The sequence below is a fragment of the Primulina eburnea genome, chromosome 3 (assembly GCF_022965805.1).
Source record: "Primulina eburnea isolate SZY01 chromosome 3, ASM2296580v1, whole genome shotgun sequence".
NCBI classification, from domain to species: domain Eukaryota; kingdom Viridiplantae; phylum Streptophyta; class Magnoliopsida; order Lamiales; family Gesneriaceae; genus Primulina; species Primulina eburnea.
The window spans coordinates 1,540,662-1,566,035 of NC_133103.1; the positions used below are offsets into that span (position 1 = coordinate 1,540,662).

The window sequence follows — 25,374 nt, forward strand, 5'->3', positions numbered from 1 at the left end:
AATGTAATTATGTTTAAGTGAGGAGAAAGATATTTAATTAAATTGTATCGGAGAATTAAATAATTTTGATTTTGTATTTAGAAAAAAAATTATTATATCAGCCATATCATATAGGATTTTACTCGGTTATTAATTTGTTGATATTACATAGAATATTTTAAAATTTTAAAATATATCATATCTATGATTTTTTTTGGGAAGATCATGTCTCGCAGATCATAAGATGATATGATCCTATCTTAGAAACTAAAATAATAATAAAATTTCTGGAAAGCACATCGTAGTTCGTACACAATTCTCATTGTTATCGATATACCTGGGACATAAATCTAAACATCAGTTTTTGACTTTTGTCCTTAGGTTTTTCTGAGAGATCGCTATTTCTTCTCTCTTCACTCATGATCATACAAGAAAGAAGGTAACCAAGATGGCAGGGCAATGACATCGGAATTAGAGTTTAATTATTTTGTATTTCTTATTTTAATTATTTTAATTATATATATATATATGTGTGATTTTTCTTGTCCGATAATTTCAATTTATCCATACGGTGTACGACCTTATAAGAGCCCGTGTTCTCTCTGTTTCACTAAAATTTCTGCTCAGGTTTTCTTTTTTATCAATTGCGGCGTTTTTCGCTTTCTCCTTGAAATCCCATGGTGCTATTTTATCTGGGTATCCCTTGTTTTAGTTAAAAATCGATTCTTTTTTCAAATATTGAAGTCAAAGTATTACATGGTTTATAGGAAGAACTGAATACACAGACTGGTTTTTGTGAAGTAAGTTGTAATCGTTATTGTCAGATTATTTAGGAGTCAGAGTTGTTTTGATTGTATAATGTCTCGATTGTTTCTACCATGCAAAGCTTCGATCTTGTCAAAGACGTGTCTCATGGGTTTGGTCTCTAACACTCCCGTAATTCCTCGATCTATATTTTGTTTTCAATTTTTCAGTTTCTTTAGCTCGTGTTTATATTCATATCTTTCATTGTTGAAAAAGTTATGGAAATGTATGGCTCTGTCGTATGACTATTTTTGAATATTTTGATACTCAATAGAGTTTTTTTTTTTTTTGGCTGCGTATACAAAGTTTTGCGAGTCGTAATTCGGATACCAGTTGAAAGGATTGGATTGCTGTTTTCTGCTTGTTGGAAATGAACGCTGCATCTTGAATCTCAAGTGTTAAATTGACATCTTTTTCTGAGAGATCTTTTGTAATATTTCAGCTTCGCTTAAGTTGTCGTGTTAGGGGGCGTTTGGTAAAAAATATTTGCTGGTGCAGAAACTTACCTAGTTCCGAGGTTTGTGTGCTTTGCTTATGCATTTTGGCTTCAGATATCACTCTCCTGTTTTGATTGTGCCTTTTCAAATACACTTACTTGCTTAACTATTCCCACTAGGTTTCTTATCTGAAGAGTTGTCGATTATCAAATCACTCGTTACCTGTAAGTTTATACATTCATAAGGGAGCATATTGATTTCCTGAAACTTATAAAATCGTCAAGTTCTCTTGGTAACACAATTCCTTTCACTTGTTTTCAACATCTTCTAGCACGTTCCGAGTATTGGTAGAAGGATTATTTGCTCAGTTGCAACAGCACCACTGCCAAAGCAAGCTGAAGAATCTACTATGGAGACACCGAAAGAGATCTTTTTAAAGGACTATAAGCAACCTGATTACTTCTTTGACACAGTATGCATCTAGATGCTGGTTGACAGATTTAATAAATGGACATGAATTTCTGAAATTTTTTCTCATTACCAATCTGAACTTACGCCATTTTCTTAGGTTGATCTGAAGTTTACCCTTGGTGAGGAAAAAACTATCGTGTTTTCCAAAATTGATGTATATTCAAAAGTTGAAGGTATCTGATCATCTTTTTAATATTTTTTGATTGTTTCTTCCCTTCTTTCGCTATAAAAACTTACCAAATCTGAAGTTGTGTCCTGTTGTTTCTTATCCTTTAAATTTATAATTTGCTGTCTCTTTTTTTCCACTTACAAAAGCACTTGGCTTAAAAAATGTTTGGCAAGCAGGGGCGTAACCAGGATCTCGTGTTTGAGGGGACTAAATCGGAATTTTGAATTTCATCTGTCTATATCTATGCCACTTCTCACAATATTTTTCATAATAAAATTAATTAAATAACTAATGAGTTAATAAAATGAAAATCAAATTCCTAATTTCATATATAATTTGTTTATGCTTAATACTTCTAAATGATTTCCTGAAAACAAAATTGAGAATTTTAATATTGTTGATTTATTATTAGTTCAAAGATTTTGTTTAATTTTAAAATTTGATACAATCTTATTTTTTTCTATATCTATGTTTCTAGGATAAAAATGTAAATATAATTGATTTTAAATATATTCTTTTGTATTCTTTTGTTTCTTTAAACCAAACCAGTAAATTAAGACAAATGACTTCAAATCTGCAAGAAATAGTTTCAAAAGAAGTGCATGTTCAAGCTAAAAAAATTGATTGGGTCATTAGACAGCCCATAAATATATTTAGAGTTGGCATTTACCTAATAAAAGACACTAGCCTAGGCCACTATAGGGAAGCCCATAAGGAAGGAGCCCAGGCTAGCCCCTAAAATGATTAGCCCCTGTTGGCAAGCAAGTGTCTTTTTCAAAGTAACAGTAGCAGTTTGTGTTTGGATAAAATAGTAAAAAAAAAGGTTTTTGTTTTCTCATATTTTGAAGAAAAGCTGAATTAGAATTCCACAAGTTAGATTTCTTCGCTGTTTGAAGTGTTTTCCTTTGACCAAATATTTGTTTTTTTTTTGGCTTAATAGTTTGTAAAGCCCATATTGGATGGTTTATGAAATTTTACTCCGGTGTTTACATTTTATTATATTAAACTTCAGTGCACCTCATTTGAAAAGGTTTATGCCTAGCCTGTACCTTGGCCTGGACTGTATGATACCTAGGCACCTAAGTGCACCTTACACCTCCTATGATAATTTGTTTTTAATTTATAGTATCTTATGTGAATTTACACGTCGTTATTTTTCAATTATGCTGGCAAAGGGACCTTGAGTCGTGTCTTATCATAACTAAAATTATTTGGATATTCTTGAGAAAAAATATCTATCGTCTACTTATCTTCATAAACAGGTTGTTCTCCACCTCTAGTCTTGGATGGGGTAGACTTGAAACTGATTTCACTTAAGATGGATGGCAAGGAACTGAAGGTATGTGGCATTAGGCATGTACTGAACTTTGTTTAAGCTGTCAGTTCATAAATGATTTTTTGCATCAATTTCACTATATTAGTTAGATAATACTATTTAATCCCCTTTTTTTTGGTGTCTGGGTTGATTTTCCTATTGTGCCATTTATCACACTCACAATTGAAAATTTTATCTGATCTCAGAATTTAAAAGTTTATTTGATATCATATACACTTGATTCCTTGGTGCTTAATAGAGTACAAATCTTTCTTTACAGGAGGATGATTTTCACATAGACTCACGCCACCTGACTATCAAATCACCTCCAGTTGGTAAATTTATATTGGAAATTGTCACTGAAATCTATCCGGAGAAGAACACAAGTTTAGAGGTTCTTCCTGAATTTGGAGCCATCTTGTGATTGTATGTAAATTTATCGATGCACATCTATGTTTTGTGTCTGATTTCTCATTTTGTTCTTTATGGATTATTAATACAGGGGCTTTACAAGTCCTCTGGAAATTTTTGCACACAATGTGAAGCAGAGGGTTTTCGGAAAATTACATTTTATCAAGTATGCTACTGAATTTGATGTCAAAACTTGTGCATCTGTTCTTTTGAAACTTGCTTCTAAAAGTTTGGTTACAACATTAGGATCGTCCTGATATCATGGCAAAATACACTTGCCGTATTGAAGCTGACAAGTCATTATACCCTGTATTGTTGTCTAACGGAAATCTTATAGAGCAAGGAGACATGGAGGTGATTTATTTTCTCTTTTTTTTTTGTGTGTCTGAAAATGATTTTTGATGTAGATGGCAGTGTGATTTGCATTATTTGTTGCATTAATGCAGGGGAACATGCATTACGTGATATGGGAGGATCCTTTTGTGAAACCATGCTATCTATTTGCTTTAGTTGCTGGACAGTTGGAGAGCAGAGATGACACTTTTATGACACGTTCAGGTCGAAAGGTCTTACTTAGAATCTGGACCCCTGTGCAAGATCTGCCAAAGACAGTTCATGCCATGTACTCTTTGAAAGCTTCAATGAAGTGGGATGAAGATGTGAGATGTATACTTTTTTAAGTGCTCAAGGTTATGGTTGCCTTAAATGCACTTTATTAATTCTTTACTTCTTTGATATTTTCTTTTTGCATAGGTATTCGGGCTAGAGTATGACCTGGATCTGTTTAATATTGTAGCTGTTCCAGATTTTAACATGTCAGTTTGTACCTCCGAAGTCTGTATTTCATGCTTTAGATATATATTAAAACATTTCTAAAGGATCTCTATTCATCCTGATTGACAGGGGAGCCATGGAAAACAAGAGTTTGAATGTATGTTGAATAGCCATCCACTGCTTTTTATGAACTTATGTAATCGATATGTTGCCTTGAATTCTCTGATTGACTTTTTGCAGATTTTTAATTCCAAACTTGTCCTTGCATCTCCTGAAACTGCTACAGACGGAGATTATGCTGCAATTTTGGGAGTCATTGGCCATGAGGTGTGTCATCTTTGGATTACTGCAACTAAAATTTTCTTGAACTGGTGACCTAACTGTTATTTGCCCGTTCTTAATTTTTCTCATCTGTTTTTGCAGTATTTTCACAACTGGACAGGAAACAGGTTAGCTTGTTGCTCTCATCATTGCCCTGACATTATCTACTTTTTTATCTCATGTATTGGAGTATTCAGTTGTGCATTGATTGGCTATTTTTTTGTTTCAGCACATGATTTCAGAAGATAACTATAGGACTTGTTTGGTTTGGGAGTTTTAGGAAATGTTATCGGGAAGTAAATTGTGTGTCTAGTTATTTATCCATTTTCTTACCTTGTATATTGGAATACTCGATTGTGACCTTGGTTGGCTAGTTATCTTCTTTTTTTCGCATGATTTCGTAAGAGAATTAATTATAGCACTTATTTGGTTTTCTTTTGGGAAAATTAAACTTGTTACTGGAGATGTCGAATCATGTCAGAATCTGTTTTATAAAATAATTTAAAATATTGTTTTGTCTTTTAATATAATAATAGAGTACTATAGCGAAGATATCAAAAGGATAAAATAATATTTTTGGAGAAGAAAAAAAATGAACGAGAATGTTTGCTTTTGCTTCGGGGGGAATTGTTTTCCCCAAAAACGGAAGTTTAGCTCACTTATGATTTGCACCAGTTGCGTTCTTTGAAATGAATTTTGTGATCTTGTGCTGTAATCTTGTAGAATGCACCATTTGAGTTGTTATGCAGACTTAACTTTAATGTTGACATTCAACTGAATTCCAGAGTGACATGCCGGGATTGGTTCCAGCTTAGCTTGAAGGAAGGCCTCACTGTTTTCCGGGATCAGGTGGAGACACGTCTCATGTTGAAGTAGGCATTTAAGGTTATATTGGCATCCCGCTCGAAAACATTAAATGAAATGCCTATTTCCAGGAATTTTCATCTGACATGGGCAGTCGTACAGTACAACGGATAGCTGACGTTTCAACACTTAGAACTTATCAATTTCCTCAGGTATGGGCAAAAGTAATCTAGTTGCATTTCGACTTACGTTTTGACATCAATTTCAGCTTTTTATGGTTTGATATATGGGAACCTATCAAGCATCATGAGTTGTAGTCACTGGCGTTTATCCTGATCCTGATTTTCAGGATGCTGGTCCGATGGCTCATCCTGTGCGACCTCACTCTTATATTAAGGTTTCAAACATACTCTTCTGCTAATTCCATTTAAATAAGGTCGTTGTCCTAAACCTAGTGCCACCTTTTCTTTATATGGTATGAACTTCTTTCTCGTTTTTGCTTTTGACAGATGGATAACTTTTACACTGGCAAGTGCCTATTTTCTATGTTTGACTCGGATACTGTGATTTTTTCATTACTTTCATCTGATGTTTGGGTTTTTTGGCTCTTTCTTCTACTGATGCAATGGATGTGATGGTTGGCCTTAAATTAAAACATGCAGTAACGGTATGTCTCTGGCTTCATCATCATTCTATCTCTTTAACTTGAAGTTTCTTCTATCTGTTTGGACAATTGCCTCACTGTTCTTTTTTGTTCCTGGTTTTATTTCCTTATTTACAGGTGTATGAAAAGGTTGGCTTGTTTCTGTCCTTTAATCATTTGTTTTTGCCTTGGGCTGAGGGTTGGTCCCTTGTGCTTAGGGATATTTGAGTTGTCGGAGTTATGGATTAGTTTTGGTTTTATCTTTGCTTATTTGAATCTGCTTTTATCAGGGAGCTGAAGTGGTCAGAATGTACAAAACATTGTTGGGTAGTTCAGGATTTCGGAAGGTAAAGAAGAACATTGTTGCCTGATCCAATATAACCATATATTACCGTTCTAAGTGAATCACTTCATCTTTTTAGGGCATGGATTTATATTTTGAGAGGCATGATGGGCATGCCGTGACATGTGAAGACTTCTTTGCTGCCATGAGAGATGCGAATGGTGCTGATTTTTCCAATTTCTTGCTCTGGTATGTTGTTATCCCTGCTTTAACTTTCAACAATAGATTGTCTTTGGTACTTGATTTAAATGGAAATGTAGGTACTCCCAAGCTGGGACTCCTCGTCTGAAGGTTGCTTCTAGCTATAATACCCAATCCAAAACTTATTCTCTCAAGTTTAGGTTAGAACTCGTGTTTTCATTCAAATCCAACTTTCTTTTTTTGGCTGTTGACTCGATGAATAGCATAATTTGATTGTCGTGCAGCCAGGAGGTTCCCCCAACTCCAGGACAACCAGTTAAAGAGCCAATGTTTATTCCTGTAGCATTGGGTCTTCTTGGCTCTGATGGCAAGGACATGCCTTTATCCTCAGTATACCATGAAGGAAAGTTGGAGAGTCTCACTGAAAATGGCCAAGCTGTCCACACGACAGTGCTCAGAGTGACTAAGGTTAATCTAGAACTACGCTTTGTTAAGTGATGACTAGAGCTGCGAATGAATTGAATCGAGTCAGAATCTAGAAACTCGAGCTCGAGTATTCTTACTTGGCACTCAACTGGAAGCTCATTGAGCTGCTTTGTGCTCAAATTTATCTTTACTTTTTATTTATCGACCGTGGGCTCCAATTATGCTCAAACTCATTAGCTCATTTAATAATAATTATCTAATAAATGTCGATGAATTTGTCGGACTTGGGAGCTATTCGGGTTCCAGTTCGGCTCTAAAATTTATTTGAACATGTTTTTAGCTTGACTAGAGTTTTATAATTTTAAAGACGAATCAAATGATATTTGAGTTAGCATCCTAGGGAGAGATGTCTCCAGAACTTTTGAAGGTCTGATCGTATTTTCAATTGCTTTGATTTTATCCATCAACATATTCATTTTTTTTTTTTGTCGTGAGCCATCTGGTGCTTTCAAGTGATCAGTCTCCGAAATCTTGCACTTCTTCACATCTCAAGATGTTTAAATCATTCCATGTTCCATTTGATAGTTTTACAGTCATGATCTTATTTATTATTCTTCCAATATGTTAAGCTTGTGGTTGTTCATTTTGAGCAGAAAGAGGTAGAATTTGAGTTCAACGACATCCCAGAGCGACCCATACCATCTTTATTAAGGGGTTATAGTGCTCCTATTCGACTGGATTCTGATATCACTGATGATGATCTTTATTTCCTCCTCGCCAATGATTCTGACGAATTCAATCGGTATGTAATTTCGAAATAGACATAACGTTTACTCATTGAATTTCTTGAAATTCTGAAGCATCCTTTTCTGCTTCAGTTGGGAGGCTGGGCAGGTGTTGGCAAGAAAATTGATGCTTGGCCTCGTATCTGATTTTCAGAACGACAAGCCTTTGGTTTTAAATAATCAGTTTCTGCACGGAATCAAATGCATACTTCGTGATTTAAGCTTGGATAAGGTATACACAGATCTGTCTCACATTTTTTTTCTTTGTAGATTCATGAATTTTCTTTACACGCGCTGGTTATTTAGGAATTTATTGCCAAGGCAATTACTCTGCCTGGTGAAGGGGAAATAATGGACTTGATGGACGTTGCTGACCCTGATGCTGTTCATATAGTTAGGACTTTCATCAGAAAGCAGATTGCGTCTGAATTGAAAGAAGAGTTGCTCCATACGGTGCATTGCTGTCATATTCTCTTAGTCTTGTGAAAAAAAGAAATAGAAATAACTCGTCATTCCTCGAAATTTTGGTATTTTGAGTATGTTTTCTTGTGCATGCTTCACAGGTGAAAGAAAACCGGAGTTCTGAGCAATATGAATTTAACCATACAGATATGGCAAGGCGTGCTCTCAAAAATACTGCCCTCGGTATGTTGTTGATATTTGTATTTATTTTTATTTATAATTAAATTCAACTTAAACTAATATAAAGATGCGTCTATGGTTTGGCAGCATATCTTGGTGCACTTGAAGATGTAGAAACAACTGATCTTGTCTTGAACGAATATAGAAATTCCACGAATATGACCGATGAAATTGCGGCCTTGGTAGCTCTTGATCGAAAACCTGGTAATATTCGGGATGAGGCTTTGACTGATTTCTACAATAAGTGGCAGAACGATTTCTTGGTATGCCCTGTCGTATCTCTCGGTAATCTAGTTTTGTTTCTGAATCTTTTTGATCTGGAACCTTTATCATTTCATTTGGTGGCTATAATTGCCGACACTATCCTGCGTGGCTGTCTCCTGTCTGTGCATGTAGCAAAGTGTCGAAGCATTGCGCTTTGACTACCGTGCAGTTTATAATTTTTGGTTGGATGTACTACTAGTTATAACTTTTAGTATGCAACTTTTAGTGTGGCGGCATACCTTTGATTAGGTACGTGTGGAACGTATATAGAGAAAATTGCAGGTCCAATTGTGCAACTGAGACATTTAAAATTTTCTCTTCTTTACCCCTTTATCTATGTACCGCATGATAATAAATCTCAGAATTATATCAGTGCATCGATATTTCTGTAGGCTAAGTTGCAACAAAAGTTAGAGATACCATACTTATTGTAATAATCGGCCAGAACGGAGTAATTTTGTGAGGTTTTATGCAAAATGAGAAGTTTAATTTTCTTTTCACCAGGTGGTAAACAAGTGGCTTGCGATTCAAGCTTCGTCGAATGTCCCTGGGAACGTTGAAAATGTACGGAAACTCCTAGACCATCCCGCCTTTGACATGCGCAATCCAAACAAGGTTTTTAACGAACCAAAAGCTGTTTACAAAACAAAATATTTTTTGCAAGAATTATGCTGTTTATTTTTAAATGAATACAGGTGTACGCACTTGTTGGAGGATTCTGTGGATGTCCAGTCAACTTCCATGCCAAAGATGGATCGGGCTACAAGTTTGTAGGCGAAATGGTGGTTCAGCTCGACAAGCTGAATCCTCAGGTCAGATCATACTTGAAACTTTTGCCAATTTGACGTCTGCCATGTTTCCTTAAAATCGTGTAACATCCGCTGTAGGTGGCTTCACGAATGGTATCTGCCTTATCTAGATGGAAGCGATACGACGAAACTCGTCAAACTCTTGCGAAGGTAAATACAGTATATTCTCACCAACATTGAGAAAAAGTCCTTCCAGCAAAAGATTTCGAGTTCCAGTGTCCTAATAACATCGAATTACAATGTTGCAGGAGCAACTCGAAATGATTCTGGCAGCAAACGGGCTATCGGAGAACGTGTTTGAGATCGCGTCGAAGAGCTTGAATGCTTGATCCTTCTTTATGTTTCTTGGACTGCCACCAGTTGGAGATGTGTGTGCTTATATGAGAATCAATTCGGAGTTTGATCGAGTATATCGGAAACATTTTTTTTTTTTTTGATACAATTGGGGCTGGGGATTTTCATATTTTTATTAGGTTAATCTTATTCAAGAAACATCGGGTTTTTCAAAAAAACAATTTTTTTTTAAAAAGCAGAATTTGGAGTTTTACAAAATTAAGCGAAAATATCATGTTAGTTTAGTTTTCGAATATATATGAGTATTCATCAACTTATTTTTTATTTTATTATTGTCATTATTATGATTAATAAAAAATAATAATAATAATAGTTGGAATATGAAAATTCATAAATTTCCGTAACCAAAATTTTTGAATTTGTATCTTTCTTTATTTTTTTGAACAAAATCTTTTATTTATTTAAATATACTTTGATTTAGATTTTTTTTTTAAAAAAATGTGTCGATTCACTTTTTTTTAAAAAAATTAATGAGTTTGAGTTCCAACTTCCGTTCTTTGTAAACGGACGACATTGAAAGATAAATAATTTTAAATGATGAACCGATCCATGAGTTAAAAAAAATATTATTTTAAAAATATTAAAAAAATTATCTTTCGAAAATTTTACTCAAATTTAAATTTTTGCCTACGAAAAAAATAAAAAATGATTTATGTTTCAAATAATCTACATACAAAAAATGGAAGTTGGAGCTCAAATTAACTTATTTAAAAAATAAATAATAAGTGGACCGAAACTCAATACACATCTTCTTTTATTTTTATTTTTAAAACTAAATCAACATATATTTAAATAAATAAAATATTTTGGTTTAAAAAATTAAAAAATACATATTCAAAAATTTTGTATACTTAAAATTCAAGAATTTTCACATTTCAACTATTATTTTTTTATTAATCGTATTACTAATAATAATAAAATAAAAAATAAGTGGATGGATAAGCATGTATATATTTTTCCCGAAAACTAAACCAACATATTTCAAAACTCGTTTTTTGCATGTAGTCTTCGTGTTTTACTAATAATATATGTGTCTAAATCGAATAATAATAATAATAAATAAATAAATAAAAAATAGTAAAAAAAATTCAAAAAAAGCAAATGCTCCATTGCAAAAACTCCGACATCTATCTTATTTTAAAATTAATTTTTTGTAAACAACCCAAGAAACATCATGTTGATTAATGGTCGATAATATTCAAATTTAAGATATATACGATTAATAATCATAAAATATTTATAAAATTAGAATTTGACAATAGTTATTTTATGATTAAATTGTTTCTAAATCCAACTCAAACTTGGTTTGTGGTCAGTTTCTGTTGGAAAAAATATGTATGCTTTTTTTATTCAAAAAAAACTGTTTTGGACTTTCTAAGCCCATAAATTTTTGGATAAAAATCAGTACAAAACGTAAAAAATATAATATTAATATATGATATTTGAATATCAACTGTTTCAGATATGTTATTAATATATGATATTTGAGTATCAACTGTTTCAGATCTATTAACAATATATGATTGTAAATATCTTGTGCTACCCCTTAAAGGGTGAATGCTTGGATCTCTTGTGTCGCATATTTACGAAAAATACACATGATCTAATCGTTTTGAGCATGAATTTACGTGATTTAATAGTTTTGAGCTACGAAGATAAAAGAAGAAAACTTGATTTGGGGACTCGTGCTTCTCCATTTTGAGTGAATCTCATGTGAGACCGTTTCACGGATCATAATCTGTGAGACGGGTCAACCCTATCCATATTCACAATAAAAAGTAATACTCTTAACATAAAAAGTAATTTTTTTTCATGGGTGACCCAAATAAGAGCTCGTCTCACAAATACGACCCGTGAGACCGTCTCACACAAGTTTTACCCCCATTTTTCACATCAATTTTTCTTGAATTTCCCCGTATTTGATGGTTTTTATTTTTATTTTATTTTTTCTGTCGAATAAAAAATTGGTGAAAGGATAAGATCAAAAAAACGTTTACATTAAAATATTAGATTCTACCATATTCAACAAAGATTATTAAATTAGCTCATTAATCCCACTTGACAGATGACAAACAAATAGCATGCCAGGGAATAAGTGAACTTTTTTTTGGGGGTTAAATATACAACTTTCTCATGTGGATAGGTCCCCTTTCTTGTGGTAAGCCTGTAGGGGTGGGAAAGAATAATCCCTTTCTTGTTTTTTTCTATTTTATTATACAAACTTTTAATATTTATTATTATTGTTATTTTCTTTAGAGATTTCTATTTTTTTTTTAAATGGACAAATATATTATTATTGAGTACCAGAGTTTAAATTATCGCAATATTTTTAAAAATATGTTGTGAAAAATGTTGGGATATTTTTCCAGGAAAATGGGACCTCACGTTATTAATGGTGTCGAAATAAAGCCTCCACACTTTAAAATTTTCCATGCGGCCTCCATCGGTGCGTGCACTTGGCTACCTGGGCATCGATCAAAATAAAATCCAAATTGAAGTAATATATTGGAATGTTGATATATGTTTTTTTGGCATTTTTTATAAATAATTTTTTTATAATATATCTTTGAAAATCTTAAAATTAAATATTTTTTATAGATATAATATCGTTTAGAATATGATGATTTTTTTTTTATTTTAATATTATATGTTGTGTACGGGTGTAGATCCGTCCAGGGCCGTGCCTATTAAGAGGCAAATGAGTTCAATGACTCAGGCTCATCTCTTTTTTGGGGCCCAAAATTTTTTTAAAAAAATTATTATATATAATACTAGTTACTAGATAACCCAAAATCAAGTATTTATTAAATGGAACTTGCTTAGTCTGTTATCGATTTATTCTCCAATCTTCCCCAATATTCATATGTAGACAAACCTTACTCAACTCCAGTCATTGCGTCGTCTCTAAGTTTGATTGAAAGATCCGTGAGGAGTTTTAAATCTATTTTCTTGTATTTGCTTTGTTCGGACTTAAAATTTTTATTGTAGTTTTACTTTCTTCGGGGCTTTATATGATATCTATAATCTACATTTTTTGACTGAAATTTTGGTAGATTTAATGCTTATCCGGTTTTCAAATCCTCATATTGCTTATAAAATCTTGTTGACTGTCCCGTCATAGTAGCAAGTTCAGAGCGAAGTTTCTCAAAGATATAGGTCATCAAAACTTTTCTCTGATCAACCATGTCACGAAAAAGATTGAATGGATTGGTTATGTTATCGATTGAAAAAGAAATTACCGAACAATTTGATTATACAGACTTAGATTATTATTTTTAGCTCTAAAACTGTTAGGCGGGTTGTTTTTTAGTGATCGTCTGGACATATTTGATATTTTTATTCTTTTAGTTTTTTATATTGTCTTTGACGTATTGATTAAATTTGAAAAATTGCTATGTAACTAAAAAAATATGAACACACATTATGATTCAGATATCTCTTTTTAAAAGTTAGACTCAAACCCAAATATTATTAGGATCGGCCCTGATCCGTCACCTTGATTTAGCAACCATTGGTTGCATCCAAATAAAGCAAGAAATTTGCATGACAATGAATACTTCAAACGGATTTTTGTCTGAAAAATTGACCATAGCCAGCTTGATTTTAAATTTCCATCAAACAAAATTCCAAATGCAGATTGATACTTCGGATTCAGACAAAAACACATGTTTAATACTCTTGACAACAGGACCACAAATATACATACATATATACGTACGTATGTGTTTTGTTGCCTTTTTTTTTCCTTTCAAAAAAATCATTAATATTATATACATTGAATATCTAAATCCAAGATTTCACAGATACGAGAAATCATTAATATTATATACATTGAATATCTAAATCCAAGATTTCACAGATACGAGTGTGACTCTATCAATTTGTTTCAAGATTAGTGATATTATATGTTATTTTAGTCATTGAATCATCAACAAGTTACGTCAATTTCAATATCATGTAAGAAATTCACATGATTTAATGATGAGAAAATACGAAAATAATTAATTACCCATGAACTCAACAACATCGATTGTGGTACAACATAATCATTCAATTATTCAAACAGAAACAAATGAGCTAGGGTGCCCCCCCACCCACCATTTAATCCTCTTGCTTTTAAAATATCAGCATTTAATTATCCCATCCCACAATTAGTATGCTTTATTGAAGCAATAATTACGCTATATAATGACCATAAAATAATGTCCATATATACAAAATGTACGTGAATCATTCAATTCAACATCATTGTATAATAATGTATAGCAGAATACTACTTTTTTAATGCAAATAAATGTTACACAAACGCTGCGGATTGATGAATAAGGGTGGCTTATTTGATATAATGATTCAAACTACCATCAAGCTTCAAAATTTTGCTGGGCAAGGGAAAGGGGAAAAAAAAACAAATTAATTAGCGAATGTTTGGACTCCTAAAGCAATAATGATTTATTTAATTCTTAAACAACCCTAAAGCAAAATTTTGAAGGCCAGGGTTTTGCAATTTTTTTTTAAAAAAAATGGAAGACCCTCCCCGATATAGAGTGGGTGTGGGCCCACACACAGTGGCTGTCGATCACTTTGATTTTTTTTTTTTTTTAAATAATTGTTGATTTGTTGTGAAATGATGTATTAATCGGTGAAGTCCGACAAAAAGTTGTTTTGTGAATTTATGATTGTGAAGATTTTATAGAAATTGATATTTTTTTATTTTTATAAAATAATAAGGCTCGCTAAAAGGTTAAATTTGTAGGTTTAATACTGCGTGCACCCTAAATATTACAGTCCTTTGTTGTTGATTAAAAAACCTTTGACAAAATGTTTTTTTTTTAATAAAAGAAAAGAAAACCTTTGACAAAAGCAGCATTCCTCGACATATCCGTCCATTTGTGTCGGACCCCACTTGTATGGCTCTGCGCCTCCAATCTTTCTCCTCCGTTTTTCATTACTTTTCCGACCCCTTTTTTCTCAGTTTTACACATATCTTATTTCTAGTATATCTACATTTATTACATATACATGCATATCTGCGTGAAGGGATCGAATGAGAGGGATTAATGGGATTTAGTTAGGAGTTACAGAACAAAAGAGAGAGTGAGCGTGGCCAGAACAGAGAGAGGAAAAAAAAGGTTGCATTTTTTTAGATATATACGTGAGTTTATCTGGAGGGGTCTAATGGGTTCTGGGTTTTTGTGAAGAGGGTAAAGAAGCGCGAACCCATTAGATTTTTTTCGAAAAAGGTAAATCAGTTTCCCTAATTTTCTTTCTCCATGTGTTTTTGAATCAAAATCTTTATTGCCCTTTTTCTACCAATTTCCAAGAGCAAGTCGGTCTCATGAACAGTAAAAAAATTCTTCTGGAATAGTACAAACTTTTCTTACTTCAGTCCACTCTCCTTTGACAAAATACTCCCTTCTGCATAGTCACTTGTCAACTTGTGTGAAAACAAAACATTGTTTGACGTTTGTGTAATCATTCTTCCATAAAGATCTTTTTGAGAAGTTGCTTGTGGGCTCTACGCACGAATTTAAGTCGAGTTTTTGAAGCTTTAGTCCAGGTATATAGGAATTTGAAGGCGTCGTTTTCGTTTAAGATTTAGCTATTTTTTCTCTCATTTAGATTCGATGATTTAACTGGTTGATGCTTGCGTATGGTAAAAGGGAATTTATGTTTTAGTCGTTTTCATTTGACTTTTTGTAATTGATTCTGGGAATCACGATGATTTGGATAAAGTTCGAACAAATGATCGTGCGTTCCTGGATTTGATGTGAAAAAGAATAAATAATGTTGAAACATCGAGATCGAATTTTTTCTTTTGATTTAAGTTCTTCAGATCTGAATCATGATTACTGGGGTTTGTGTTATTGAATTATGATTGTGCAACTTTTGTTTTAGCTGTTTTTATTGCGTTTGGAGTTTTAAGTTATTTAGATCTACAATGCTTTGAATTTGAAGCTCTTCGGTCTTCAATGCTTCCATTGAATGTCAACGATGATGTTTCATGGTTCAAAATGGATCCTAGACGATTGAATGTGAAAATTTGTCATGCTGCGTAGACTAAATTTGTCTGCTCTTGCAACGATTGATTTCCTCTGCTTGCTACACTTTTTGTTTTTACTTGTGTGATGTATTGATGTTATTCTCTTTTTGGCCTATATATCAAGTTCTGATGATATTATACATTTTGAAGTTTTGAATCCTTGTTCTCTATTTCAGGTTTCTTTTCCTTTTCAAGAATGCATATAATTTCAGCTGACGTCTTATTGCGGGACTGTAAAAATGAATACTCGAGAAGATAGTCGTGGATTCGGACCGTTACCTTATTCATCTTTAAGGAATCTCTCATCATCCTCATCAGCCTTTTTTTCGGCAAATCAATCGCCCTTCTTTTCTCCTAGCGCAAGCACAGTACTCTTATCTACACGTTCTGACAATTCACGTGAGGCTATTGTCACAAACTTGGATTCCCTAGATTTGAGTAGGACTGTGGAATCAGAATATTTAACAAGCGCCATATTTGCGTCAACTAGTGATTATCCTGGTGCAACCAGGTGTCCATCGAATGATCTCAGGAAGTTTGAAAATGTATCTTCATCATTGGGAGTATCTGATAGTCCCTTGTCAATTTACAACATAGGTCATAAGAACGATTGTTCTAAGCAAAATACTAAAACAAAAGGGCCTGGTAAATTTCTCCAAATCGCAGTTCCTCCGAATTCCTTTTCTTTAAATAGACTGAGGAGTTGTGATGTCTTCATAGGTTTTCATGGACGAAAGCCTTCACTGCTCAGGTTCGCCAATTGGCTTCGCTCCGAGTTAGAGGTTCAGGGTTTGAGTTGTTTTGTAACAGACAGGGCTAGATGTCGAAGTTCTCGTAAGCATAGAATCGTTGAGAAAGCAATGGATGGTTGTACATTTGGAGTCGTTATCTTGACCAGAAAGTCATTCAGGAACCCATACACCATCGAAGAGCTGAGATTATTCTCTGGGAAGAAGAACTTGGTTCCGGTGTACTTTGATTTGGGCCCTGATGATTGCCTCGTGAGAGATATTATCGAGAAAAGAGGAGATCTTTGGGAGAAATACGGCGGTGAGCTCTGGCTACTCTATGGCGGACTAGAGGAGGAATGGAAAGATTCTGTCAACTCCCTTTCACAGGCTGACGAGTGGAAACTAGAGGCTCAGGATGGTAACTGGAGAGATTGCATATTAAGAGCTGTCACCCTGTTGGCATTGAGGTTGGGAAGGAGAAGTATTGTGGATAGACTGACCAAGTGGAGAGAAAAAGTGGAGAAAGAAGAGTTCCCTTTTCTTCGGAATGAGAATTTCATCGGTCGGAAAAAGGAGTTGTCCGAGCTTGAATTTTTACTTTTCGGAGACATCAGTGGAGATGCCGAGAGAGACTATTTCAAGATCAAGGCCAGACCCATGAAAAGGAACTTGACAATTGGCCGGGCGAGGACTAATTCAATGGACAAAAATACAAGTGATCGATTAAGTGAAAGTAGCAAGAGGAAAGGGAAACAACCAATTGTGTGGAAGGAATTCGAAAAGGAGATTGAATTGCAGAACACGGAGTTTTCTCAACCTCAGCAGAGACAAAAATCAAAGAGCAGTGGGAAGCATGGCAGGAGAAAGAGATCTATGAAAGTCATCTATGGAAAAGGAATTGCTTGTGTGTCAGGAGACTCGGGTATTGGAAAAACCGAGCTGCTCTTAGAGTTTGCTTACCGCTTCCATCAAAGATATAAGATGGTATTATGGATAGGAGGAGAAAGCCGATACATTCGACAGAATTACTTGAACTTGTGGCCGTTCTTAGAAATCGATGTAGGGGTGGAGAACTGCACAGAAAAAAGTCGAACCAAGAGCTTTGAAGAGCAAGAGGAAGCTGCAATAGCCAGGGTCCGAAAGGAGCTAATGCGAAACATTCCTTTTTTATTAATAATCGACAATTTGGAGAGTGAAAAGGACTGGTGGGATCACAAACTTGTAATGGATCTGCTGCCACGTTTAGGTGGTGAAACTCATGTCATCATTTCAACACGCCTATCTGGTGTGATGAATCTTGAGCCCTTGAAGCTTTCTTACCTATCAGAGGTTGAGGCAATGTCTTTAATGCTCGGAAGCATTACCGATCAATCAGTCACAGAAATCGATGCATTACGAGCCATTGAGGAAAAACTTGGTAGGTTAACTCTAGGCCTTGCTATGGTGGGGGCTATTCTATCTGAGCTGCCTATTAGTCCCAGTAGACTTTTGGATACAGTTAATAGGATGCTGTTGAGGGATGCAACATGGAGTGGTCGTGAGAACAGTTCATTAAGACGCAACAATTTCCTTTTGCAGCTTTTTGAGGTATGCTTTTCCATATTTGACCATGCTGATGGACCAAGGAGTTTGGCAACTAGAATGGCTCTTGCAAGTGGTTGGTTTGCACCAGCACTGGTCCCTGTGTCCATTTTAGCTCTGGCTGCTCATAAGATACCCGAGAAACACCAGAATCGACAGGTCTTGAAAAAGATTTTGCGCTCCTTGACATGTGGTTTCACATCATCATATTCACGGAGATCAGAAGCAGAAGCATCCTCGTTACTTTTGAGATTCAATATAGCGAGAGGCTGTACTAGGGAAGGTTTCGTTCAGTTTAACCAGCTCGTAAAACTCTATGCTCGAAAGAGGGGTGTCGCCAGAGTAGCACAAGCAATGGTACAAGCTGTTTTTAGCCGTGGCTTCGTATCCAATCACTCTGATCACATATGGGCCGCCTGTTTCTTGCTCCTAGGATTCGGGAAAGACCCAGTAGTTGTTGAGCTCAAGGCGTCAGAGTTGCTTTTTGTCGTGAAAGAAGTGATATTGCCCCTTGCAATTCGTACCTTTATGACATTCTCTCGGTGCAGTGCTGCTCTTGAGCTGCTTCGTCTCTGCACAGATGCATTAGAAGCAACTGATCATACGTTTGCCACCCCGGTTGAAAACTGGTTGGATAAGTCCATTTGCTGGAAACCTGTTCAGACAAACGCTCAGCTAAATCCATTGATATGGCAAGAACTCGCGTTGGCAAGAGCTACTGTGCTAGAAGTCAGAGCCAAGTTGATGGTACGAGGTGGACAGTTCGATATAGGGGATGATTTAATCCGGAAAGCCATTTTCATTAGAACTTCAATATCCGGCGAAAACCATCCGGAAACAATGTCCGCACGTGAGACGCTTAGCAGGCTAACTAGAGTTGTTACCAGTGTTCGAAACCATATTTCATCTGAGCAGAATCGACGATTGAGTTGAAGAGCAAAATTTTGATTCAGACATTTTATATATAAAAAAAAAATTACTTGAACTTTACTACCTGAATTCTTTTTGCATTTTTCATTGTTTTGTAAATAAAATTTAATTCTGTTGCTAAGTGTTCTTTATTTAATATTTTTTCGTTTAATTTATATGCTACACAAACGATACTAAACAAAGTAGTGAGTGCTGGCAGAATATGGAATTTTAAAATTTTATATCAATGTATTAGACTTCAATGGATTTGTTTTTGTCGTTGTACAAATGGATCATATAATTGTGAACGATATCTTTTTCTATTTTGTTATTCTACATTGACTTCAATGGATTTGTTTTTGTCGTTGTACAAATGGATCATATAATTGTGAACGATATCTTTTTCTATTTTGTTATAAGAATAGAAGAATATATATATATATATATATATATATATATATATATATATATATATATATATATAAAACCGATATATATATTCTTATATATATATATATATATATATATATATCGGTTTTTAATTAATTATTTCAAAATTGTAATTTAGTCATTTGTTATTTTTTATAATTATGATATGGTCAACTTAAATATAATCAATTCAAATTGTAACATATTATAATTTTAAATTGAAGTCTATAATTATGATATTACTCTATTCTAATACAATTGTGTACTTGAACCTCTCAACATTCGCAGTAAACGGGTTTCCTGCCTTGTTTTTTCTTTTATTTCAAATCTCATTTCACCACTGGTGCAGTAATCGTGATAAAGATCATCGTTCTAGCTCTCGTTTCCATTACCATTTTTTGCCAAGAAGTTGATGTTTGCCGCTGGTGTGATGCTGACAATTGTGTCTTGGGTTTCTCCCTACTGGAAAGAAGGACGACGTAAGTGATAAGTGGTTGCAGTATGTGGTGCCTTTAAGTGTAACTGATCCCACGGCGAGAATTTTTTTCATCTTCAGCAAAAGTAAGTCAAAAAGGTGGGTCGAATTTGCTGTTGGGATGTCGGGCACCATTGTTTTTTAGAATTTCTTCAGAACGTCTTTCCATATGAAGTGGTGTTCCTCTTCTTTTCAGTGTCGTGGCTGGCTAACAATGTGCTGGTTTTGGCTTCTCATAATCTCGGCTTTTCAATTTTCTGCTGGGAAATGTGATCATTGGTTGCATGGTGAGTGAGTACGGGCTTCGAGGTACTACCTGGATTGCCTATGGAGCTGCTGTAGTTCTCTACGGGCTGAGAGTCAAGCTCGAGTCTGTGGCATTAGTGAGTAGAGAAGGAGAAGAAACCCAAGTTGTGATGAAATAGAACCGATCAGAAATTGTCCATTTGAAGCATGGTTTGGTATCTAGTTATTAGTGAGTAGAGGAGAAGAAACCCAAGTTGTGATGAAATAGAACGGATCAGAAATTGTCCATTTGAAGCATGGTTTGGTATCTAGTTCCTCTTAATTGTCATTTTAGCTGTGATTTGGACGTCGTTTAACAGGTTTGCAGGTCCATAGAAGGGTCCAAACTCAAAGAATTAGCATATAAGAAGAGAGAGCATTTAAATTTATGCATAATTATTTACTGAACCGACATCGCTACACAAACAAGATGCTTGTTAAAGAAAGCTAAAAACAAAGAAATGTTTCGACCAAGTATCACACTGAAATTGCAAATTAGCAAAACCAAACTAGTTTTCCCGTTAAAATGTATGTGTGATTCCTATTCTGAAACCCACCAGCTACCAGACAACAGATATAAGCTAACCTTGAAGATCCGGGAAATATGACATATCAAGATGGTACGGTCGTGTCATCTCTCCCATAAATGCGTTGAAGCTCCCGAGTTGCAGCTTGATATGATGCTGGCAATAAAATATCAAGAAAAACATAATTTCCTAGTGAAGAAGATAAAGAGTTGAATGAGATGATATTAGGACTTACCTAGATGATCCAGGGATAAACAAATAAATGGGCTCACCTTTCCAATTATGGAAATTTTTCTGATTGATAGGGGAGCCCGTCACATTTTGAATCGCTTCAAACAGCACTTCCTGCGGGGTACTCCTCAATTCTTGAACCACTGCATAAATAGTCTTCCCATTCTCAAAGTAAATATGGTTATTGGGGTGTTTGGTTTTGCAACCAGCATGGCGCTCAAACTCATAAGCATTGATAGCCTGCACAGTGCAAGGACGCAAACTTAGCATAAGAGTTAATTCTAGCCTCAACATTGTCAGGAAACCATCTTCGGAATAAGAGTTGTTACCTTCGAAAGCTTACAATCCTGGCAGCTACACAAGTAACCCGTCCCTTTTACCACACCTCGAAGATTCTTCTGCATGCATCCATAACATTGCTCAGATCAATAGAAAGGCCACGAAAAGAAATGAAAAACCAAATAATATCTGATTTTACCTCTCTTGACCACGATATATACTTCACTGGAATCCCATCAAGTATGCCAGTTGATAATAAGCTTTTAACATTGGCGGGGAAGTTGTTTGAAGTTCCTTTCTTTGTCTTTGGTTCTAAATTCTTGAGTGTGCCATCTGTCCTTGAAGCGGCTACCGAGGCAACATTTGCAGTTATCTGCTCCACAGAATTTATCTGTCCCATCGCTGCAGAAGATTGAGCAGACATTTGACTTAACAGAATATCACGGCTGCATGTGAGTCTGCTGGAGGTGTTACTATCATCAGGATCATCCTGAAAGCAGCCAAAAGACATAGTAGTTTGTTCATCATTCTCATGATTCTCACCCAATGATAGCATCATAGAATTTTCTTTGCTGGGGACCGTTCTTTGTGGCATAAAGGTAGCATCTTGCTGACTATGAACATATGTTAGTGATGTAAAATCTGTGTCCCCCTTATTATAAGTAGAACTCGAAGACATGTTGAATGCTTCATTGGCTTTATTGTAGAAAGGGCCCATTGCATAGAAATTCTCCTGGCCCTGGCAAGTAGAACCAATTGACATGAAATTGCCAATACGTTTTTCATACTGATCCGCCATTGAACCAGTATCATAATTCCTTCTGTTGAAGGCTTGACCAATAGAGAGCTTATTGTCATCTATCCCACTAAAGAACTGATTCTTAACCATAGCATCTCTCTTGCTGCAGGCCTGTTCAACTGAAATAAAATTTTCATCCGTCATTAAATGCAGAATCCACTAAAATAGCAGTAATATAAGTAGATTTAAGTACAAGATAAATTACCATTCTTAAACATGGTGCATAGTTTTTCACTTTTTGTTTCTGGGTTAGAGTTCTGAACAAATTCAGGCAAGCAATTCTGCAAGATCCTTATTTCATTAACCATCACTTTTCTAACTCCTGAATTCAGACATAGAGGATCTTCCACAGTTTGAGACATGGAAAAACAAGCTGATGAGTCAATTCCAAATTGATCATCAGGACGCCCTTTTTCCAAATGGGGCTCAGCGGAAACAGTAGAGAAGACATTCTTTTGAGAAAGATTTGAACCCTCAACAGTCATGGGGTTGACGAGGTGCTCACCAACATGACCTCCAGACTGAGAACTGGAACTATCACTCCATAAAGGATAACTCATTAATGTAGCTCCTGAACTTGTTCCTTTGTTATCAGATTCTATTGCTTGCTTCTTGTTGAAGAATAGCTCTTGTTCACGTGAACCAACAAACCACTGATAACCACGCTTGTGCTCATTTCTAGTAGAAGCATCAGCCACCTCTCCATTATCCTGAGAACCAGATCTAATAGGCATCCAAATGCCTTTGTTTGGAAAAGACTGCAAAACCCAAATAAGAATCATAAGACTTAAAGTAACAACATGAAACTTAGGGTAAAGCAACCATTATCACACATAAGTCAGTTCGTAGTGGCATTTTTCAGGTTGGAATGAATGATTGATAAAGATTTTAAATACCAGATAACCATATAATCATCCATGAATGCATGAATACAGAGGAGATGAATTTGAAACAAACCATGAATCAAATATTGTAAAGCAAGCAGGAAATCTAAAATTGTACAAACTACCATGCAATCTTACAGAGGGACAAGAAAACAGATTCAAATGGATCTTTATTTATTTCTAAAAAAATATTCACTTCATCAACATCGAGAGATTCGAATACTAACATCAGCACAAATTAATTTTCTTAAAGGAAATTCCTCCAGTTTAAAATCTTGCCACATAACGCATATGGGACACTCACACACCCAACAACTGCAAAAAGCTACATGCAGACCACATTGTTCAATTACTCGAAAAAACTTTAAGCCGCGCCATTGTTATATCAAATCATCAAAACGTTCAGCAATCCAAACTAAACTAGGTATATCCCAGGAAAAAAACATCCAGATAAACGAAACCACGACAAAATTAAAACTACAATATTTTTGCTGAAAGCATTAATGGAGATGTACCATATTTCACTTCAGCTCGGAAAGAAAGAAACTCAGCTCACTCGACCAACTCCCCTGCTTCAATAGTGCCAATTAATGCGCCAAGCAACTGATACATAAATAAACAATGAACAGAAAATCCGAGAAAGTTCTCATCGATTGAAAAAAGAATCGATTTTTCTCTTCTTCAACCAAGTAGTACTGAACACTGAATAAAATTCTTAAAATTATTACAAAAATGAACACAATCCACCAGCATAAATTCACATACATTGAATGCTGAACGAGTCTGAAAATCAGATGCATTTCATCAAAATGAAATTCATCCGTAACCCTAAGCAGTACTCAACACTCTGGTGCTATATTCTTAGTCTAAAAAATTTATACCTTTACAACTAAGCAGAGGAAATCGATGCAAGATTCCGGTGATCCTGCGGCGAAGGAATGGAACGTGTTTTTAGCTGTCCGCTGTTGTCTTAACTAAAAATACAATCAAATACTATTACTATGTTTTTTAGAGAAAAGTGCAGAAAGGTCGCTCTGTACTTCCAGAAAGCGACGGTTCGACTCGCTAAATTGCGTTATAAAAGTGGCTCGAACGTATCGAGTTGCTCCTGAATTTTTTGAGTAATTTTTTTCATTGAGTGGACCTCGAAAATATAAAAAATTATATAATTTTATTTATTTATTTATTATTATTATTATCATCCTACTACAGGTTTTCCACGCTTGTAGAAAAAGGGCTATAATTATTCTATATATAATATAATAATTTTCATATATCCATATTGACTAAATAGACAAAAAATTGAATTGAGCTGAAAAATATTCAAAAAAATTCAGTCAATTTTGTGCGTAGGTTATTTTGTATGATTGTTTACAACTTGAATTTGAACTCAAGTTAAAAAGTAATACGAAACGAGCTCGAGCTAATGAATTATAGGAAGAAATACACTTATTTGGTTAATTCCATTGCTTGAGCCTTTAACCAAGTGCGACATCACTGGCCAATCAACTCTCAACCTCCGGAAAAATGTAGACGATGAAAATTATCTGCTTACAAATTCAGTTGATCGAAGGAAGCCGGCACAGACAGATCAGCCCGCTTTCATTTGCTTGCTCCAACGTTGCTGTCATCCTAAGACATTTGGTAAACAATTAAAGATATGTATTTACACAACACAAAATATGCTCTTGTCCCCAAGAATCACACGCTTCTCGGGTCGGGGATTATCGGCCCATTTTTTGTTGTAAAGTGTTTCAAGGTTGTCTCCAAGACAAACAAATTTGAGTTTTTGAGATTGTTTCATAATGAAAAGTGAATTTGAAATTGCAAAAATATACTTAGACATTTCAAAGGATTCCAATTCATTCATTCCAATTTTGAGATAAATAATTTAATGAAATTGACAGAAAATTCAAAAATAAAAAGAAACTTTTACATATATGACAAAATCAGATTACTTATAACTATATAAAGGGTATAAGCAGGGACGGAGCCACCCTAAAAGTTGAGGTGGGTCCCAGCCCATGCTATTTTTTTGGGCCAACCTAATAATATAGATTGGGTTTTTATATATTAAATCTTAACCTTATATTTTCAACTTAGTAAAATTTTCAACCCATTTTTTAGCACATCTTTTTAAGCATATTTCATACCCGTGTCACGGGCTTCTCTCTACACAAAAAACTCCGTCTCCAACAAATGGATACGGAGTGGAGGGAGATTCATATGGGAGATCTTAGTTGTTTATTGATTCATTCAGTTCATGATCAAAATATTTCCTGACTACATCTCTGAGAATAAGTAAAACCTTA

General features: G+C 34.8%; 3 protein-coding genes across 11 annotated transcripts; 2 read left to right on the forward strand and 1 right to left on the reverse strand.

Moving 5' to 3' along the window:
* Positions 1 to 358: 358 nt before the first annotated feature.
* Positions 359 to 9,968, forward strand: LOC140825168 (puromycin-sensitive aminopeptidase-like). 5 transcript variants are annotated; one of them, XM_073186777.1, is made up of 33 exons: positions 359 to 418; positions 1,226 to 1,300; positions 1,400 to 1,444; positions 1,552 to 1,692; positions 1,789 to 1,864; positions 3,123 to 3,199; positions 3,456 to 3,569; positions 3,678 to 3,752; positions 3,833 to 3,940; positions 4,033 to 4,245; positions 4,340 to 4,401; positions 4,490 to 4,517; positions 4,601 to 4,687; positions 4,784 to 4,809; positions 5,467 to 5,530; positions 5,617 to 5,697; positions 5,835 to 5,882; positions 5,995 to 6,013; positions 6,148 to 6,152; positions 6,267 to 6,278; positions 6,419 to 6,475; positions 6,551 to 6,660; positions 6,732 to 6,812; positions 6,897 to 7,080; positions 7,692 to 7,840; positions 7,917 to 8,055; positions 8,130 to 8,276; positions 8,387 to 8,468; positions 8,553 to 8,728; positions 9,234 to 9,344; positions 9,425 to 9,541; positions 9,617 to 9,688; positions 9,787 to 9,968. In XM_073186777.1, exons 4-33 carry the CDS (start codon positions 1,630 to 1,632, stop codon positions 9,865 to 9,867), a joined length of 2,664 nt encoding a protein of 887 aa, XP_073042878.1. In that variant the 5' UTR covers positions 359 to 418; positions 1,226 to 1,300; positions 1,400 to 1,444; positions 1,552 to 1,629; the 3' UTR covers positions 9,868 to 9,968. The 5 variants fall into 5 exon arrangements, with proteins under 5 accessions (XP_073042878.1, XP_073042875.1, XP_073042874.1 ...); XM_073186774.1 differs by lacking the exon at positions 359 to 418 and adding an exon at positions 461 to 606; XM_073186773.1 differs by lacking the exon at positions 359 to 418 and adding an exon at positions 493 to 675.
* A 4,808-nt stretch (positions 9,969 to 14,776) lies between these two features.
* Positions 14,777 to 19,311, forward strand: LOC140825161 (uncharacterized). 3 transcript variants are annotated; one of them, XM_073186760.1, is made up of 2 exons: positions 14,777 to 15,132; positions 16,109 to 19,311. In XM_073186760.1, exon 2 carries the CDS (start codon positions 16,172 to 16,174, stop codon positions 19,175 to 19,177), a length of 3,006 nt encoding a protein of 1,001 aa, XP_073042861.1. In that variant the 5' UTR covers positions 14,777 to 15,132; positions 16,109 to 16,171; the 3' UTR covers positions 19,178 to 19,311. The 3 variants fall into 3 exon arrangements, with proteins under 3 accessions (XP_073042861.1, XP_073042862.1, XP_073042863.1); XM_073186761.1 differs by lacking the exon at positions 14,777 to 15,132 and adding an exon at positions 15,182 to 15,449; XM_073186762.1 differs by lacking the exon at positions 14,777 to 15,132 and adding an exon at positions 15,479 to 15,746.
* Positions 19,312 to 20,723: 1,412 nt separating this feature from the next.
* LOC140825162 (uncharacterized) lies at positions 20,724 to 24,126 on the reverse strand. 3 transcript variants are annotated; one of them, XM_073186765.1, is made up of 7 exons: positions 23,944 to 24,126; positions 23,578 to 23,631; positions 22,384 to 22,936; positions 21,579 to 22,297; positions 21,430 to 21,498; positions 21,142 to 21,340; positions 20,724 to 21,025 (listed from the first exon to the last, which is right to left on the reverse strand). In XM_073186765.1, exons 2-7 carry the CDS (start codon positions 23,578 to 23,580, stop codon positions 20,955 to 20,957), a joined length of 1,614 nt encoding a protein of 537 aa, XP_073042866.1. In that variant the 5' UTR covers positions 23,581 to 23,631; positions 23,944 to 24,126; the 3' UTR covers positions 20,724 to 20,954. The 3 variants fall into 3 exon arrangements, with proteins under 3 accessions (XP_073042866.1, XP_073042864.1, XP_073042865.1); XM_073186763.1 differs by having other exon boundaries at positions 23,578 to 23,665; positions 23,944 to 24,125; XM_073186764.1 differs by having other exon boundaries at positions 23,578 to 23,665; positions 23,828 to 23,960.
* Positions 24,127 to 25,374: the final 1,248 nt, after the last annotated feature.